The sequence below is a fragment of the Rattus norvegicus genome, chromosome X, assembly GCF_021556685.1.
Source record: "Rattus norvegicus strain SHRSP/BbbUtx chromosome X, alternate assembly SHRSP_T2T, whole genome shotgun sequence".
NCBI lineage: Eukaryota > Metazoa > Chordata > Mammalia > Rodentia > Muridae > Rattus > Rattus norvegicus.
In genome coordinates this window covers 7729319-7750107 of record NC_141554.1, presented here as the reverse complement: position 1 = coordinate 7750107, position 20789 = coordinate 7729319, and the positions used below count along the sequence as shown (strand labels likewise).

The window sequence follows — 20789 nt, the reverse complement described above, 5'->3', positions numbered from 1 at the left end:
GACTATACATGGACTGACCCTGGACTCTGACCCCATAGGTAGCAATGAAAAGCCTAGTAAGAGCACCAGTGGAAGGGGAAGCCCTGGGTCCTGCTAAGACTGAACCCCCAGTGAACGTGATTGTTGGGGGGAGGGCGGCAATGGGGGGAGGATGGGGAGGGGAACACCCATGAGGAAGGGGAGGGGGAGGGGTTACGGGGATGTTTGCCCGGAAACCGGGAAAGGGAATAACACTCGAAATGTATATAAGAAACTCAAATTAATAAAAATAAAAAAAAGTTTGAAAAAAAAAAGTGATCACCAAACAAAGTCCAGATGAGTAGTAAGGCTCAAAACTGTCCAACTGGCCAATAGATTTAACTCATGAAATCAATCTGGGCATCATTTCTTAGAGAAACTACACTGTAATATAGATAGCAATATAGGGAACTTTTGCCACATGGACTCTTTCTCATTTACTTAGCCAGGTGACTACTGTCTCAGTTGAGATAGATACATTTACGTAACTGGCTGTCCTCCAACCATTTTTGGGAGCAGCTTCAGATCTGCAATGCAGTTAAGCAGTTGTCTCCCTTATTTGTAGTGCCAGATACTCTGTGCTACCTGGTCCTCTAGCCAGTTGTGTCCTTATTTATTTATTTAGTATTTATGAGACAGAATTTTTTTGTGTAATGGACCTGTTCCTTTTAATTCATCATATCCTGCACATAAATATGGTAGTCCTTGCAATTCTCTACTTTCTTATATATTCTACATAGCCTTTCCTAGCTACTGACCTCCAAGGCTTTGATGCTGTTCTTCCTCTGAAAGTCAGTGTCCTTCTGGATCTGGGTCTGCTGGGCTTTCTTCCAGTTAAGCACATCATGAACTTGTTTGATGGTTGCCTGCTTCATTTCTCCTAGTTGAGCCATGTTTTTGCTCACTAAGTTTATTAATAGATTTGCCAACAGAGGCACTATATTTTTAAATTAAGCACATAGCGTCCTGTTATACAATTTTTAGATTAAAGGAACTGAAATAATTCCACAGGGATGGATCAAATGCATAATTGTCCTCCACGTTCAGGAAGAAGTGGTAGAGAGACAACATGATTGCCTTGCATGAAAAACCATTGTTATCAGTCCCTGGATCACTGCATTATTCAGACATGGGGTGCTGGGACTACAGTAGTAAGCACTACCATGACCAGGTCAGCTTCAGCGACCAGGATAGTAACCACCTATTACTACAGATCTATGGAAATTCAACACCTCTGGCCCCTGCAGGCACCCTCCCTTTTGCACACACGCGCGCGCACACACACACACACACACACACACACGCACGCACACACACACACTCTCTCACACAATTTTAAAATTATATAAACAGATTTAATTGCTGTAAAACACCTTTTAAAGCTTGATAGAGACAGAACTTTAAATAAATCTTGACTTTCACAAGACCCGTGGGTTTTTTTTTTTTAAGATTTTATTTATTTTATGTATGTGAGCACACTGTTGCTGTCTTCAGACACACCAGAGGAGGGCATCAGATCCCTTTACAGATGGTTGTGAGCCAACATGTGGTTGCTGGGAATTGAACTCAGGACCTCTGGAAGAGCAGTCAGTGCTCTTAACCACTGAGCCATCTCTCCAGCCTAAGACCCCCGTTTTTTAATTAGATGCCTGAAACACTTAGTAGAAACTAAGCAGTTATCTTGATGAAACATAAAATCTTTTATAAATCATATTAATTAAATAAAACTGAAAGTTGGAGTTAAGTGATTTCCTTATTTTTGGGTTCTAGGACTCACAGAGCTTATAGGATCATCTTGCAAATGAAGGCTATTGTCCATGAGAGTGAGGCTATAAACCCTGGACAAGACCCTTCCTGTCCTGGGAGCCAGTTTGTTTCATAGGCAATAGGGACTATTTTAGACCACTCCTGGGATTGTTTGAATTAACATCTCAACTAAGAGTTTATGCATACGTTCTGTCTTCAAACTTTGCTTATGCTGTGAACTAAAAATTTGTGGGCTAACTTAATTTTTTAAAATGTATATGACCTCCCTGTGGTCTAGTGGTTAGTACTTTATAGACAGCAGGATGCAGGAAATGCTTCCCAACAGTTCTTCAAATCTTTGAAAGGACCTGAATTCAGTTTCCAGAATCCACATCCAGCAGCTTATGACTGTCTGTAACCCCGCCTCCATGGGATCTGATACCTTCTTCTGGTCTGCTGCACCCATGTGGCATATACTCATACGTGCACATAAGTAAAATAGAACTTTAAAAAGACCTGGAGATCAGATGAATAGAAGCCTCACTTATGGGTGTTTTCTGCCTGTCTCAGAAGGAATGGGCAGTAGTGATTGGTCCCTGGGTGGTGAGACTTTTGTTCTAAATTCCAAGAAGTAGTGCCAAAACTTTTACAAAGGTCAGATCTCGTGTATAAGTAGCTGGAAATTTTTATAATTAGATAAATTTAAAGAAGGAAGCTGCTAAGTCCTCATTTTAAATTGGTAAAGATCTGTTCCCAGGAAAGAATCTTGGGTATGGGAGACTTGGTTAAGCCCTTTAATACCCACCCATTATGGAACAATGGCGACTGACCTTCTGCCCGAAGTGGAAACTTAAGTTCTTTGGAAAGTCAGTTGGATGGTGTTTTGCTGGGGCAAACATGTGAAGGAGTGTTTTCCTGAAGTGGACACATGTGAAAGACTAAGGCAGACTCGTGAAGGAATGTTTCACTGAAGCAGACACAGAGAGGACGTTCTGCTAAAGCAAGCACATGAAAGGACACGTGACGAAGGATTCTGTGCTAACCACACACATGTATTGGTCCACCTTACACTGCAGTTGATCTGCATTTGTCAGGACTCTAGAGAGAAGCATGCCCAAAAACCTCAGGTGCTGTGCTGCGGTTTCTTGCTGCTTCTGTGGGCTCAGGGTGATTGACAGAGTGATGTCACCTGAGGCAAGACCTGTGGAGGACACGTGGTATCTGAAGGGTATAATTAGGACTCTACAGACAGTGATAGAGCCTGAGCTTGGTTTGCTTAGAGCTCACTGTGTAACGCTTTGGATCTCGAATCTTTGCTGATCTTTGCTTCCCTAAGAGAAGCACAGCGGAGAACTGCCGGCATCCCTCCTCGTCCTCATGCTGACTTGTGCCTAGGCTGCTGATTCGTGCTACTATCCCAACTCTACTGATACGGACTGCTAGGTGTATCTGAACGACTGGATCGAGCTGCCGCTGCCAACCTGTAAACTGAACTGCTGATTTCCAGACAGCACAGTTTGCTCCAAAGAACCTTTCTAAACAGGTCTACTTCCCCTGTATCCTTTCTTTCTCACTACCTCTGGTGGGTGGTAGGCTAAAAAGGAGGTTAAGTCATTTAAGAACCATCAATAAAAATAGGTTTTGAAAAACTTCAAGTTACATCTGCCTCAGATGGTCAGTGAATCTTTGCCATTATCTCTTAGTTACAAGTACTGGGTGTCTGCCTCCTGAGGTTGCCTCGCGTGTTCTCTGAGCCAGGTTGGGAAGGTGCACAGTGAGAGTTAGCTTATTCAATTTTTAGATGGTTCCCTAGAGTAGAAGCCAGGAGTGTGGATCTGTTCCAGGACTTGCTGAAAATATGGAGGGTGCTCACTTCCCCAAGGGACAGCTCATCAAAGAAGATAAGCAGGAACATACATGCAGCCTTCGGCCTTCAGGAGAGGGGGGTAAAGCTAGGATAATGTGTGTGCGTCGGGGTGGTGGTGTGTAGCCTGTAATCTCAGTGCTTTAGAGTCTAGGACAGCAGTATTGAGTTTGAGGCCAATCTGTACTCCACAGTGAGTTCTAGTACAGTATGAACAGTAAGGCTGTCTCCACAAACATGGGCAAAAGTGTTGTGTTTGTGCTCGCCATGGGGATGTGAGGACAGAGATGCAGTCTGTTTACAGCCCTGAGATCCTGAGTCTGTCCCTCCTCCTTCCATTGCCTGTATAGTCTTCCTGTCAGCTTTTGCTTCCGGAACTCTGAACGGGTGTTTGGATTTGGTCTTAACAAATCTGCAATGGTCAGTGGATCTTTTCCCTCAGGACAAAGTTGCAGAAAAGAAGCTGCAACCACAACTACTGACTTGATAAGAACTTCAGTGGTGTGGAGACACTGCAGTGTTGCAAGTTCAAATGGAAAGTTATCGTAGGCTACCTGTAGCCCTCTGCCCCAGCCATTTATTACCCACCTCTGTATATAACCTTCCAGACCCCTGGCTCCTACCACCCTAAGCAGGTCTTCAGACAGCATCAGGGTCTATGGTGTAGACTCCCCAGCTTTGCAGGGACCTGCAGCCTTCTTGATGTTCCCATCAATGCATTTTAAAGTGTTTTATGATTTGTTTTGTTACATAAAACATCACGGAACTGATTTGGAGTTGAGCCTATGTTCCCAGGACATAGTCAATTAGTTTGGCTCCAGAATAAACAGCCTCTTACCTTCTTTGAGATGACAGTTGTGTTTTTACCTCTGTGCTCTCTGATTTCAGAAAATCAGACTTGATTTAAATAAAGACACGTCCATAAACAATGTCCAAATTAAAAAAAATGTATATGACCATTTACTTATAAGTCAGTTTAGTGCCATGTAAACAATATGTAAACATAAGCATGGGTAACAATATGTACATATATCCACACATAAAAACAAATTTAAGGGCCAGTGAAATAGCTCATCAAGTTCAAAACTGAATGACCTGAGTTCAAGTCCTGGAAGCCACATGAAGGTAGGAGAGAATCAATGCCATAAAGTCATTCTCTGACCTCCACATGCACACTGTAGTAGTACATGCAACCCCAAACACACATATTATTTGTCTATAGACACATGAAACACCCACATGGCAGCTCACAACCATCTGTAATTCCAGTTCCACAAGATCTGATGCTTTCTTCTGGCTTCTGTGGGCACCAGGCACACACATGGTGCACAGACATACATGTAGCCAAAAAACTCATACACATAATAAAGTTATAAAAAGAATCTTTTTCTCCTTTTTCTTTCTGAGACAGGATTTTCTCTGTGTAACCCTTGTGTAACCCTGGCTGTCCTGGAACTTACTCTGTAGACCAGGCTGGCCTTGAACTCCCATGTGCTAGGATTAAAGGCATGTACCACCACTGCAGAGCTCAAAATTGTTTTTTCTTTATTTTTATTTGTTTGGGTGTTTTGTCTGCATGTATGCAGTGCCTACAGAGACTGGATGAAGGTATATAATTATAGATGGATGTGAGCTGCCATGTGGGAGCTGGGTCTTTTAGGTCCTTTGGAAGAGCAGCCAATGTTCTTTTTTTTTTAAAAGGTTTATTTATTTTATGTGTATACTGTAGCTGTCTTCATGCACACCAGAAGAGGGTGTCAGATCCCATTACTGATGGTTGTGAGCCACCATGTGGTTGCTGGGAATTGAACTCAAGACCTCTGCAAGAGCAGTCAGTGCTCTTAACCACTGAGCCATCTCTCCAGCCCCGCAGCCAATGTTCTTAACTGCTGAACCACCCCCCCCTTTGTTATTTTTGAGATTGGGTCCTAGTAAGTTGTTCAGGCTCGTCTTGAATTTACTCTGTATCCTAGGTTGATCTGAAAATTATAATTTTCTAATCCATCTGTTTCCTGAGTAGTTAGGATTATTGGCTTCTGTATTTAGGTCCAGCCTGTTTTATATAGGAAAAGAAAATGGCAACAAAGAAATTAAGGACATTTTCCTGGGTAAGTCACACCCATGTGTAGAATAATTACCAGTATTGTAGTAAATTCACCTTATAATAATAAAAATCACACCCAAGGTAGGGTTTAACATTATATTGAGACATGTCTTACAGTAAGAAGTGAGTGCAGGCTCAGATGAACTTTACCTGTATATTCAATGGTTCCAAGAACTAGGTCCTTTCCACTTGGGAAAAACTGTAAAAAAAAAAATCTTTATTTCTTTTTCTCTCATTTCAGACAGCTTTTGAGACATTTCCTTTGACGTGCTTTCTCCCTTGAACTGGATCATAAGACTAAAAGACCTTGTTTCTGTGAACCGCGTCTTTGTCTGATGCTTCTGATAAGAGAGCATAAGAACCCTGAGATAGGGTTTAAACTCAAAACCCAGACATCTGCTAAAAGAGGACTGTGAATATCTAATCAAAAGATTTTCACAGCATGATGGCCGTTATCTCCAATCCCAGCACTAGGGAGCATCGAGGAAGACAGGAGGATCACAAGATCAAGGCAGGATCAGGTAAATGTCTTTAAAACCAAAAGAAGAAGTTTAAGAAAGAAAAAAACGAAGAAAGGAAGGAAGAAAGAAGGAAGGAAGGAAGAAAGAAAGAAAGGACGAAAGAGAGAGAAAGAAAGAAAGGAACAAAGAAGGAAAGGAAGGAAGAAAGGGGGAATAAAGAAGTGTGGTTTGTTGCTTATTTTCATCAAAGTATGCTTATAACATTTATTTTTTCTAATCAGCAGTGTGCTGGGAAATGCAAGTTATTTATATCAGAGGCTGTTAGCATTTTATCACTTTTGGCTTTTCTCTTTTATGGTGGTTGTGGAGACTGCAGGAGATTCTAGTCTTTTTTTTTCCCTAGCAGTTCTGGCACAATTAGAGGGTATTTTATCATCTGGACCCCTGTCTCCGTCTTCAGTGGTATCGTCCGCATGAACCAATACTGTTTTAACCTGACTTTACCCCCTCATCCCAGTGGTAGCTTCAAGGAGAGGATTGTAACACCTTGACTCCTACCTGCACTTGCTCCATTTGCCTCCCTTTTAGATTATGATACACCTCGGTGCCCGTGGTTAAGGGGATTCGTTTTGCTTCGCTAAACTCTGCACATGCACAGACCCACAGAGTGCAGTGTTCTTCTGGCAGCTTGCCTCCAGGAGAGATGCCTCTACCCCACCGCCCTCTCTTGCCCCGCCTTCTGTGACCAGCACGTTGTACGGAATGGGTGTCTAGATGGCGGCCCTCACAGAGAACTGTCTTGGCACCGCCATGCTGGTCTCCTGACAGCATTACCCACAGCCAAAGTCTCTGCAGATCCTTCACTGCACCTTGTTCAGTGTGAGTAGACTGCAACCACTCAACCCTTACGATTGTGTGCAAAATCAAAGGCTCTAGAAAGTGCAATAGCCGGTCAAGGACAGGAAGCAGAAAAGCCACCCCCCCCCCCCCCGCCCCGGGGGTTTAAGTCTCTTGGCGCGCATCTCTAAAGCTAGTGCTAGAGGTTATCTGGTGTGACAGTCGCTCAGCTGATTTTCAAATGATGTCTTTGTTGCGTTTGGGGTCGGGCGGGGGATGAGAAACTGCCCGTTTTGGGTGACACTGGTGGTAAATGAAAGGGAACGGGAGTTTGTGCTCGTCAGGAATAAGGACCTCTGGGGTGTTGGGATTACTTCCAACACCTTGTCTTGTTGATAGTGTTGGGATTTTCCCTTATCAGTCTCTACAGAAGCATGCTAATTTTATGACTTGGTCCAAATAACAAATTTTTGGCTTTGGTTTTCTTGCTCCTCTTTGACATGCTTTTGTTTTCTTCTGTCCCTCCTTCCCTCCCTTTTTTCCTTCTTCTTGAGACTGGTTCTCAGTGCCACTACATCTGCCAAGCTTCTATTTTCTATTTCTCTACATTTTGACTCATAGCTCTACTATTTTATTTTTTGCTAACTTATAAATTCATTAATGTTCAATTTTTATTTTTTTAAAAAAATACTTTCTCCTTTAATCTTTCTAGCCTACAATCCCAGCTCTCGGGAGGCTGGGGCAGGGGGATTGCTTGCTGTTTAAGGCTAAACAGCAAGACCTTGTCTCAGGAAACAAAAAAATAAAAACAAAATCTCTAGCAATATTTTATATATATCATCTTATTATTGAGTTTTATGGTCAGTTTTATTGACTGATTCTTTTTAAAGTTTGTCTTATTTCTGTAGAGAGGGGAGTTCCTGTCAAAGGGCAGGTGTGGAGGTCAGAGCACAACTTTATTGAGTTGGTTCTTTCTTTCTGCCTTTACATGGGTTTTCAGGTTGAATTTGGGTCGTTAGACTTTCATCATCCCTCATCTACCCTGATTGACTCTTTAATTCACTTTTGGGAAAGTTGACTATTATTATCATCATATTATCATTGGCATGGAATTTTGCTGGTCTACTGGTTCAAGTGGTCCTCCTGTGTCTCAGCCTCCCCTGCAGGTAGGATTCCAGACATTTGCCTTGCTAAGACTTGATGGTTTTTTACAAATCAACTTATGCTATGTCTATTGGACTGCTATTTTACATGTGTCAATTTTGGTGTTTTAAGATTTTGTTTTAAATTTAATAGAAAAGTTAATAGAAAGGGCCTTTCCATGTACCCCAGGCTGTTCTGTAGTACAGGGATTACAGATACGCAAATGTACACCACTATGGTTGCCATTTCTGGCCTCTTTTCAGTTACATTTTGTTTACTTGTGTGTGTGTGTGTGTGTGTGTGTGTGTGTGTGTATGTGTAGTTTTAGGAAGTCAATTCTCTCCTTCTACCATGTGGACTCTGGGGATTGAATTCAGGTTCTCAGGGTTGTCAATAAGTGCTGAGTCATCTCCTCAACCCATATTTTATCTTTTAAAGTTAGTGAATTAGTGAATTAATTTGTGTGTTATTAACTGATTAATTGGTTAATTAACTCATTAATTAATCACAAGGCCTTGTGTACTTATAATAAACTAGTACCACTAAACTACATCCCAAGGCCATTTAAACAGTTTTGTTTATTTATTTTTATGTGTATGAATCTTCTGCCTGAATGTATGTCTGTGGACCATGTGCATCTTTGGGGCCTTAAGAGTCCAGAAGACTAGATCCCTAGGGATTAGTTACAGGCAGTTGGGAGCTGCTGTATGGTGCTCCCTGTGGAAGAGCAGCCAGTGTTCCTAATTCTGACCCATCTCTCCAGCCCCAAGCCTGTTTTTGTTGTAAAAGAACAGACTTCTTTAATTGCATAGGTCTAGCTTCTTTAACAAGTTTATTCTTTTTTAGGTTTAAAAATGGATTTTTAAAATGTCTGTATATTTGTCTGTGTAAGTGTATGTCATGTGTGCCCTCAGAGGCCAGCTGGATTGGCAGGCAATTGTGAGCTAGGAACTGATTTTAGGTCTTCTAGAAGAGCAGCGAGTGTGCTTTTAACAGCCATCTTAAGAGCAAGTGCTCTTAACTGCTGAATCTTCTCTCCAGCACTGCAAGTTTATTGCTATTTTATTATTTATAATAAATGTTATAATACTTCAACATATGTATTGCTATTTTATAAATAGATTTTGAAAGTCATTTATATATTCCCATTGCTATTATAGAGGAAAAATGCTTTTCTAATGTTATCTTGTAATCCAGTTCATTATGTATCTAAATTAGGAATCCCAACTTAGAGCCTGCTAGGTAATCCTAGCACTAAGAAGGCAAATTCAGGAAGATCACCACAAGTTCTAGGCCAGCTTGGTTTACATAAGTAGGTTACCCAGGGCTATGTATTAAAGACCCTGTCTCAAAAACAAAAAGAGAAAGGAAAGAAGAAGAATAGAAAAAAAGAAAAGAATCATTGAGCTAAAGAGATGGTTCAGCTGTTAAAAGCACTTGCTGTTCTTGTAGAAGACCTGAGTTGAGAGTTCTGATATCCTCTCTTAACCTCTGTGGCACTGCACACACACGGTGCACGTGCATACATGTAGGTAAATACTCATAATATAAAAATAATTTTAATAAATAATATCATTGGCAAGGAAACAATTATCATTTCTTCTCAATATTTACTCTGAAAATATCATATAGAATTTACATAACAATGTTAAGTTCTAGTGGACATCTCTTTTTTAATTGATTCTTTTTGAGACATGTTCTCATTATACAGTCCTGGCTGGTCTACAGTTCACTACATGAATCAGACCTGTCTCAAACTTATAGAAATCTAGCTCTGCCTCCTGGGAGCTTTGATTAAAGACATGTGCCACCATATCTGGCCTGGACATTGATTCATTAACTAACTTGTTAATGAACCTCAGTGATGTGGATAAAACCCAGGGCCCCATTGAACTGCATCTCAGCTCATTAAAAACAAACAACAAACAAAAAATCATTTTTAAAATGTATATGTCCAGCTCCTTTAGACTTTTTTTTCAATATATAAGTCTTTTATTGTTCCCACAGAGCCCAAACTGTACTTGTGATCAGGATCTTGTTTCTGAAGCTAGGAAACTGAGGTCTCATTCGTCAGGCTGCTGCACGGTTCCCTTCTCAGAAACATAGATGCCATCCAAAAACTTCCTGATATCCTTGTTTTTAACTGTTGTGGCTTGCTGAATCAGAGCCGCTGAATTTGAAACAAGTTCAATATCATTTCCTTCAAGGATTAACTCATCCTTCTGGGCTTGAGAGACAGAACAAGCAACACCTGTCCTCATCCGAACCCTCCGGATGTATTTTTCACCCAAGAAATTTCGGATTTCAACCAGAGACCCATTCTCCTGAATAATGACGTTGATAGGGAAGTGAGCATCCACAGACCTCATCTCGTAACAGAAGCCCAGTGTCACACCCTTGATCATGTTCTGAACGTGACTGCAGATGGTTCTGACAGTGGCCAGTTCCTTACTGTTACCCCACCACTTGTCAACACAGAGCCTTTTCTTTTTCTTTCCAAGAAGACTCAGCTCTACATTGATGTGATTGAAGTCCCTCCGCAGAGTTCCTCTGGGGTCCCTCACAATGACTGTGCACCCCTTCAGAGTGATGTCGACATTTTCTGGAATGTCGACAGTCTCATTGCTGAGAATGGTGGTCTTCATTCTCCCAGTAGATGGGGCAAAGAGCTCCTTTAGACTTTTTTAAGTGTGTGTGTGTGCTTGCATGTACTTGTGTGTGTGTGTGTGTGTGTGTGTTTTGTTAGGGATTGAATCCAGAGCCTCATGCTGACTGACCTATACCTTCAGCCCTTTTTTTTTAATTAATGTCACTAACAGCAGGTTAATCATTCTGCTTTTTGGGCAATGTTTCATAAGTGATTTTTGCCTCATGTGAGTTACTTAGCTTTTATTTTGAACTTTTGTTTTCTTTCTTCTTCCTCCTCCTCCTTCGAGACAGGATTTCTCTATGTAGTTTTGGTTGTCTCAGAACTCTCTCTGTAGACCAAGCTGGCCTTGAACTCATAGATCTGCTTGCCTCTGCCGCCCTGGTGCTAGGAAGGATTACTATGCCTGACTTAGTTTGAACTTTTATTAGTAATGGTTGCTGAATTGTATGAGATGCTTTATTTGGTCTCAGTTAATAGTTTCACATTTCCCCTTGATTTGTTGATATAATGACAATAACATTAATGTTTGGAAAGAGGTTGTGATAGCCTCTTAGTTGTCAACATGACTATATCTGGAATTAATAAAAATCCAAGCAGCTGAGCATACCCGTGTTGGATTTTTCTTTTTTGGATTATATTTGTGGTACAATACCCACTCTAAATCCAGCTAATTTGAGGTCACAAGATCCTCTGTAAATCTGGGCCACACCTCTTGGTGTGAGGTCAGTGTGTGAAATGACATGGTATGGTAGTTTTATTTGCCCGTTTGCTTCCCAGTTGAGGCATGGCCTTGCTGGACTAGGTGTAGCCTCAGTGGAGGTGTGTCACTAGGGATGGGCTTTGAGGTTTCCACACCAGGCCCAGCCTCTGGCTCTGCAGGCAACTTTCAGATCAGATGTGAGCTTTCAGTGACTGTTCACATGCTGTGCCTTGCTCTCCACTGTGATGATCATGGACTAGTCCTCTGAAACTGTAAGCAAGCCCCAGTTAAATGCTTTATTCTATATTGCTGTAAGCATAGATTTTTGTCAACCTACTTTAATTAGGGTTCAACCTCCCCTCTAGCTCACCATCTACCTGAGGTAGTGGAAAAGAAAGGATATTAAAACACAGGGAAAGTGGACTCGTTTAGAAATAGTTCTTTGGGGGCAATTCCAATCTTTGTTGTTCTCAGTCCAGTCTGCTAGCAGACACCACGCGAATCAGCAGCTGTAGTCCACTCAGTTCACTTGGCAGACATCACACATGAATCAGCAAGGGCAGTTCAATCCAGAAGAAACCACAAGGCTCAAGGCTTGCCAATCAGCCCAAGTCTGAGGAAGTGGCTGGAGGCTTCAGGAACCTCACGAGAAGTTCTTTGGTGAGTTTCTCTTCATAAAGAGAAGTGGAGCTCAGCAACACAATGTAAGGCTTAATAAAATGTATTGGTTTAATACATGCGTGTCATCAATGAAGAATAATAAGGCAGAGCAAAGCTAACCAATGCTCAAGCTCCTAGTGTCTGTGAGGTCATATTTATATTCTTTGTAAACAACATTAGTCCTTTCATGCATTTGCTATAGTAATACATCCTTTCACCTGTGTCTTTCCCAGCAAAACATCATTATAACCAAAGATGGTCTCCAAAGAAACCAGAAATTTCCACTTTAAGTTGCCTTGGTCATGGTGTCTCCTCACAGTAATAGATGGGTAATACTATTATTTTAGGGGTTCTTTCTGTCTCTGTAGAGCCATTGAACCTCACACCTTACTAGAGGTGCAGAATCTTATACACTCTTCAGCTTTGGAAGAAGGGGTTGAAGCCCCAGGTGAACATGCCATCGAATGAGAAATCACCTCAGAGATTTCCTGCTTTGATTCCAGAAGAACCTGGCAGATCAATTGAGGTAAGAATCCCCTTCCATTTGTTTGTTTTTTTTCTTTTACCCTTTTTTGCAGTGGTGGGGGCAGAACCCAGGGTCCCAGGCAGGTTCTAGAAGTGCTTTATAACTATGCTGCTTTCTTGGACTTGTTACTTCTTTAGATGTCTTTCTTTTTATTTTTTTTTTTGATTCTTTTTTTTTTTCGGAGCTGGGGATCGAACCCAGGGCCTTGCGCTTCCTAGGCAAGCGCTCTACCACTGAGCTAAATCCCCAACCCCTCTTTTTATTTTTTTAAGTAGAGCTGAGCATAGGTTTATTAAGGAAAAGTGAGAAAGGATTCCCAAGAGTGGGAAGGATTACAATGGAGAAAATTGTTTGGGGGTTTTGAGATAGCATCATCTTATGTAGCTTTGGCTAGCCTTGAACTCATGGCGGTCCTCTTGCCTTAGTCTCTAATGTTCTAGGATCACCAGTGTGTGTGCCACCATATCTGGGTTTGTGTTTCTTTTGAAGTAATTATAGATTCATCTGAGTGTGGTTTACTCAGTTTCCCATAGTGGCAATTCCATGAAATCTTTGTAGATCATTTCTTGGATTCTCATATAGAGAGCACTTTTATGGCCACAGAATCACTCCTTTTTTTCCTTGTTGGGGGAGGGAATCTGGGGCTTGTGCAGACTATGCAAATACTATTATTGAGCTGCACCAGTGTCTCTTATTTTACCTTTAAAAGCGAAGACCACTTTCTCTCCTACTTCCCCCTTAATCTTTTCCAACCATTCATATGTTCTCTAATACAGTACAGGTGAATCAGTTAAAGAATGTTATGTAATCAGACCATGCTTTTTGAGGATTCTCTCTTTTCACTCAGCATAATTCTCCATAAATTTATCCAGATTGCTGTATGTGACATAATAGTTTGTTCATTCTTATTTCTAAGTAGTAGTCCTTGGTGTATGGAACACATTTTTGCATTCATTGGTTAGCGAACATCTTTATTGTTTGTACCGCTTGTTTTCCCCATTGTTTTAAAATTCTTTTTCTTTTTCTTCTTTTTTAACACAGCATCTTACTATGTGTAGTCTTAGCTGGCCTGGAGCTCACTGTGTAGAACAGGCTGGTCGCACACTCAAAGAAACCCACCTGCCTCTGCTTCTGCTTCCTAAGTGCTGAGAGCAATCTTACCAACCCTCTTTCTTTTTTTTTTAAAAGATTTTATTTATTTTATGTATGTGAGCACACTGTTGCTGTCTTCAGACACACCAGAAGAGGGCATCAGATCCCAGTACAGATGGTTGTGAGCCACCATGTGGTTGCTGGGAATTGAACTCAGGACCTCTGGAAGAGCAGTCAGTGTTCTTAACCACTGAGCCATCTCTCCAGCCTGCTAACCCTCTTTCTTTATACTTTTTTCTGTATATTTTTTGTAGGGCTATGGTTTAAACTTGGAGCCTTACATATCATAAGACTATAAAATTTGGTACTTGGTATGTGATAATTTGATAGATACACACACACACACACACACACACACACACACACACACATAAGGGATGTAACAATCATTAGTGCTCGAATAGATAAAATAATGTATATATACAAAGTGTAATGTTATTTAGCCAGAAAAGGATTTTTTTTCAAAACATCTAGATGTTTTATTTAAAGAGACAGTACAGGGTACACTGCAAGGGAGCAGTAGACTACCTGAGCTAGAGTACTGAGGAGACATAAAAAATTGTCCTGTCATTTGCAGCAAAATGGGTGGAACCAAAGGACACTACATATATATATATATATATATATATATATATATATATATGTATGTATGTATATGTATATATATTTATTTTTTTCTTTGCCAAGTAGTTTATTTCTAAAACTTCATTTATAGCAAATAACTATCTAGAGCTATGTCATACCATAAACTTGGTAAACAAAAGGCTACTCAACACTGAAAGTCTTCTATGACCAGTAAGTCTTTAACAAGTGCAAAAAAGGGATCAAAACCATGCCATTGACAAGTACCTTACCCCAGGACTCCTGGACGGCTTGCCAGTTTTTAGTCTTTGGAGGTCCCTGAAAACCATTTTAATGTTACCATGTTACTGCTGCTGAATAATAGTGCAAGTGCTAAAATGCAAAATTCAGATGTACAGGCAAAGGACATTATATTAAACAAATAGGTCAAAATGTAGAAATTCTACCTAGTCTCTCATGTGTGGATATTATAAAGATTAATTGGAATGTACAATAGTGATTACTAGAGTCTGGGAAGGTACAGCGATGAGGATATAATTGGAAATTGCATAGCAGGTACCCAAACACAATTAGATGGGTAATCTTTCTGTAAAAAGTTTTTCCTGCAGTTCTAAGAATGAAACTCAGAGACCTTGCACGTGCTAACGCAGGCACTTCACCACTAAGCTGCATCACAAGCCTGGACATAATATTTTTGTTATGAGGTTTTAAAACTGTTTCACCCAGTGAAGTACAGTCAGATAACACCAAGTAGAATTTGAAGCTTCTTCTTGTGAAAGGCCAGTGCTTCTGTCTTCGTGTCCAGCGTCTCTTGCATACACGAACTACTTCAGTGTATATCTTGCAGTTCTTCATTTCTGTTTCTACAGAAACCTGTGTAGATCCAGGTACAGAGTTATAACTTAGTCGTCTAGTCTTGTTTCTTTCAGATAAGTTTTCATGTGACCCAAGCTGACCTGGAACTTGATACATAGCCAAGGAAGGGCCTAATCTTCCCACCTCCTCCTCCTCCTAAGTACTGTCAGTCTAATAAGTGGTAAATTAACATGGTTCTAGAGCTTTTCAAGGGGTCCTCTCTAAAGTATAGAATCAAGTAAGACATGAAACAAGGTATCTGGCATGGCTCTTTCTCTTCGCCTCCCGAGGGGGCTTATGCGTTCTCCCTCATGTACCCTGCTCTGATCACTGCAGACTGTTATTACAAGGGCTCTGTGTCATTTGAAAATGTGGCTGTGGATTTCACCCGACAGGAGTGGCACAGACTGGACCCTACCCAGAGGATTATGCACAAGGATGTGATGCTGGAGACCTATAGTCACTTGGCATCAGTAGGTGAGAATGAATGTGTCTGGGGTTATCCCTGGGAGCATGTGGTGACTGTCATAAAATGGGCCACCACTGCAGTTTAGTGATATTTTACTTTGAGATTTAAGAATTATAGTTGACTGATCAATTTAGGGCTCTGGGAAGAATGTGTGTTCTCACAACCCCAAATATAAGGTTTAAATGGGCCCTTTCCTTATACAGCTCATGAAAGATGTACCTTCTTCCTCCATCAGGTGTCCTAAAACTCAAACTTCTTGGCCCATATCTGTGTCATTTCCTATTAACAGGCTTCTGCATTGCCAAACCAGACATGATCTTCAAGTTGGAGCAGGGAGAAGAACTGTGGCTATTAGAAGAGGAATCCTCAGGCCGGGCTTACTCAGGCGAGTGAGCAAGAACTGGATAGATTGAATACGTGGGAAGCCAGACCCCAGGAATTTAGGTCAAAAGGCATCCTTATGTAATAGTTTCCAGGAGTCTTTTTAGAGCCTTAGGCTCTTTCAAATAAGGACAGGAGGTCTACATGTTTCGGAAAACTAAATTATCTACACAAATTTTATGCTCACATTTTAGTACTAGTATATTTTAATGTTTACAGTGGTATCTGCTGCACTTAATAGCCTTGCATCATGTTAGAAATTTATTCTTCTGTTTCTTCATTGAAGTGGATGCTTATGATATCAGACATCTGTACACATATTCTCTTAGTTATACACTAAAAATTAAAGGAGTGTCAAATATGTGCTGACACGTAGAAATACATTCTAGGTATTGGAATCCAGCAGTAAATACATAACTCTGTTCTCTTGGAGTTTGCAATCTAGTGAGGGAAGGAATCTAGAAACAAACAGATATGTAGTAGATTAGGTGGTAAAAAGAAAACCAATTCAAGAAAGTCAGCCACTGATGTGCACTTTTAGGGACTATATCCAGGGAAAGGTTTTTAAAAGGGGAGGGTCAACATTAGTGTGCAAATATCAGTGAATCAAGAGACAGAGCTGCATAGATTAAGTGTGCTCTGGACAGAGAACCATGATTGCTGATCCTTATCTGAGAAATTCATCCTGGGACTGGTGAAGAGGTCTGTGAATTAGCAAGGGGGCACATTTTAGGTAGACTTTTTCTTTTTCTTTTTCTTTTGTTTGTCTGGAACAGGTCTCACTGTACAGCCAAGCTGGCCTGAAACTCATGAACCTCCTGCTTCAGTCTCCCAATTACTGGGATTTCCAGTGTGTATTACTGAATAGGTGCAAATTATAGAGTTATAAAGGTTATGTTAATTATTTTATATTATGAGAGGGGAAGCCATTTGGGGATTTTACATAAAAGAATGACACACTTTTTGTTTTTAAAGGACCTGTGTCTTTGCTGTGTGGCAACAGTTCAACTGAGAGTAATGCCCTTGTGCCAGAGAACAACATTTTTCAGCATCAGAGTATTCAAACTGTGAATAGAAATTTTTTTTATAATAGATGTGAGGAAGATTTCCATGAGGAAAAAGGCTTTGTTCAACATCAAAGGATTCCCACCAGAGATAAAACCTTTGGATATCATGAATGTGGAAAAGTGTACTGCAGGAAATCTAACCTTGTTGAGCACCTGCGAACCCACATGGGAGAGAGACCCTATGAGTGTGGTGAATGTGCAAAGACCTTCAGTGCAAGATCCCACTTCATTGCTCATCAGAAAACTGATGAATGTCATGAATGTGGGAAATCTTTTGGCAGAAAGTCACAACTCATTCTACACTGCAGAACACACACGGGAGAGAGGCCCTACAAATGTACTGAATGTGGGAAAACCTTTTCTGAGAAGGCAACTCTCACAATCCACCAGAGGACTCACACTGGTGAGAGGCCTTATAAATGCAATGAATGTGGTAAGACATTTTGTGTCAAGATATCCCTCACCCAACACCTCAGAACTCACACGGGGAAGAAACCCTATGAATGTGGGGACTGTGGGAAAAACTTCCATGCCAAGAAATCCCTAAACCAGCATCAAAGGATTCACACAGGTGAGAAGCCCTATGAGTGTGGAGACTGTGGGAAATTCTTTTGAATCAAAATGACTCTCAATAATCATCGGAGAATCCACACAGGGGAAAAGCCCTATCATTGTAGTGACTGTGGGAAAGCTTTCCGGGTACACTCATCTCTGGGAATCCATCAGAGAATCCATCCTGGAGAGAAGCCCTATGGATGTAATGAATGTGGGAATGCTTTCTATGTGAAAGCCCGGCTCATTGAACATCAACGTGTGCATTCAGGAGAGAAACCCTATGAATGAAATGACTGTGGAAAGATCTTTAGCATGAAAAAATCCCTTCGTCAACACAGGAGAACTCACACTGGTGAGAAGGCTTATGAATGCCATGAGTGTGGGAATGCCTTTTATGTGAAAGTGCGCCTCTTTGAGCATCAGCGAATTCATACAGGAGAAAGGCCTTTTGAATGTCGGAAATGTGGAAAGGGCTTCTGTCGGAAAGCCCACCTCACAGAACACCAGAGAACACATTTGGGCCAATCCTTGCTCTGTGCATTGGAGAAAAGTTCTTGACAATTCCCTCGATCCCCACAACTGGGTCAAGCCCCCAGGGGCATCTAATGAAGCAGAACATTCAATGCACATTTGCCACAGTATGGTACTTAGACTCATATTAAAATGTGTCTTGATCTCTTTATGCCAATATTCCATCTCATTATTGTTTACTTTTTTTTGAGACAGTTTGTAGGCCAGGTTGGCCTTGAACTTTTGCCTTGGTCTCCTGGTACTTTGATAAAGGTAGGCAGTTTGCCTGGCTGGTTTCATTTATATGTCTCTATTTAGTGATGAAGTCAAACACATTGTCTGATAATTAGCTATCTCAATATTTTTCTAATGTGTACTGACTGCTCAGATTCTTTACTGTTTCCTAATGAGATGTTTATCTTTTATATTCTGATTTAAATATTATCACAGTCTGGTTTAAATGTTGTCATTGTTGTTACTGCTTTATATGTAAGCAATATAAAGCTATTCATTCATATGTTACAATATCTTCTCTCAGACTATAGCTGGTTCTTTAAGTTTGCTAACTTTTTTCTTGTACTGTACTGAACTTTTATGTTTCACATATTGTCTGTTTCAAGGTGATGATATTTATGTATACTTTCCTCAAAAGTTAAGATTGTTTTTAAACATTTTAAATTTGAATCTACTGTGAAATATTTTTGATATCATATGGAGCCTACAATGTATAATACTATACTGTTAAATTTTACAGAAATGGTGTCACACTGTAGGTAAAATCTTGGTAGTTGTTTTGTTTTCAAGTGTCGTTAGCTTCCTAAGATCTGTCCCTGTTGGTAGTTAACTACAGGTCTTGTGCCAGTTATTAAGCTATTCTGTTCTTACTGTAAGCCTACTCTACTAGATTGTACTTTGTGACTCTTAAAACATTCTGCCTTGTCAGCTGCTCCCAACTGGAATTTGGCTAATAAGAAACTATATATAGCTGGGTAGTAGTGGTGCAGACCTTTAATCCCAGCATGTGGGAGGCAGAGTCTGGTAGATCTCTAGTTCAAGGCCAGCCTTGTCTACAGACCAATTTCCAGGACAGCCAAGGCTACACAGAGAAACCGTCTCTAAAGGAAAAAAGATACTAGATATATGGTTTAGGCTAAAGATGAAGGGACTTAATCTTTTCTCATTCTCATGACTTCCTTGTTCATCCAAATGTCTTTCCAACATCACTTCTACACAGTGATAGTAGAGTCCTGTTGGCAGTTTCATTAGATGTTCAATCCTTGAAAGAACCAGCCTTGTGGTATTTCGACTTCTTGAGATAAGGGTCAGCTGGCTGATGTCACCTCCTTAAGGCTTCAAGCCCTATCATGTGCAACCCCTCCCATGCCCTTCTAATTATTTTTTATTAAAAATGGGAATCTTCATTATATAACCCAGGCTTACTTAGAGCTCACAATCTTCTTATAACCATCTCTCTTCCACATCTTGGTATCACAAGCTTGTTCCTTTTACTTTTAAATAATTCTGAGTTCATTCTTTGTTACTGATAAGTGATGCTAGGCTGGAAGAAAGTGAAAGTAAAGGTCCTCTGCAGTGTCTACTTTCCAGGCACCAGTTCAGACATTAGAACATGCTGGCTCCCTCTGTTAAAATGTCATGGTCACTGGTTAGTAATTGCCTGGTAGCTGAGGAATTAAAAAAAATTTTTTTGAGACAGGGTCTCAGTATGTAGCCCTGGCTGGTCTGAAACTCATGATATAGACCAAGCTTTACTTGAACTCATAGAGATTATAATAAAAAATTTCTAAGGTATTTGTCATTCATTTTCAAGCACTGGCTTTCCACTTGTATACAAAACATCAATGAGCATGGCCTTTCAACAACGGATAACAATCCATCACCTGCTTGTAATGAATTGCAAAGCTAAGGGTGAACCAGTGACAGGCAGGGGCTTTAAACTGTTCCAAAGCTAATAAAACCAAAAGGTAGGCAGACAGCAACAGATATCATTTATTCCTTCTTTATCTAAAGATAAGGAAACTAGAAGGGACACTGGCAATAAATGCAGGTAGTTTTTATTTTAGAAATATCATGAATTCTAGGTGGCCCAAAGCAACTCTTAGCTGACTATAAGGTTAACCCAAGTGACATTAAGGTCAAACATTTTCTCCTTGGTTGGCCCCAAAGGGTAGAGCTCACTGCCTTCATGTCCAAGATCCATGTCATCTTTAAAGGATGCCTTTTCAATAAAACTACAAAGAACAAAGTGTTACTAAGCAGTTTGGCCCTTAAACCTGATGCCTTGGTTTGCATGTATTTAAAAAGAAACTAGATCCTGTAGGCATAATTTTTTTGCAACCTACTTTTAGTAAGTGTTCACCCTCTCCTCTAGTCTACCACCCATCAGAGGTAGGGGAAGAGAAAAGTTATTAGGATATGGGGAAAGTGGACCTATTTAGCAATAGTTCTTTGGGGGTGAGCTCAATCATTTTTGTCAGCAGTTCAGTACAGT

At 40.6% G+C, this 20789-nt stretch overlaps 1 protein-coding gene and 1 pseudogene across 2 annotated transcripts; one reads left to right on the top strand and one right to left on the bottom strand.

Moving 5' to 3' along the window:
• The first annotated feature begins 6062 nt into the window (after positions 1-6062).
• LOC100911510 (zinc finger protein 157-like) lies at positions 6063-20547 on the top strand. Its single transcript, XM_087601132.1, is given in 8 exon segments — positions 6063-6253; positions 6782-7072; positions 8031-8196; positions 11998-12183; positions 12552-12709; positions 15694-15775; positions 16057-16152; positions 17124-20547. Coding segments are annotated over 4 exon segments (1455 nt in total). The 5' UTR covers positions 6063-6253; positions 6782-7072; positions 8031-8196; positions 11998-12183; positions 12552-12637; the 3' UTR covers positions 18329-20547.
• On the bottom strand, positions 10181-11420 carry LOC103690796 (60S ribosomal protein L9-like; annotated as a pseudogene). Its single transcript, XR_015646882.1, has one exon. The product of XR_015646882.1 is annotated as a 60S ribosomal protein L9-like (transcript).
• Positions 20548-20789: the final 242 nt, after the last annotated feature.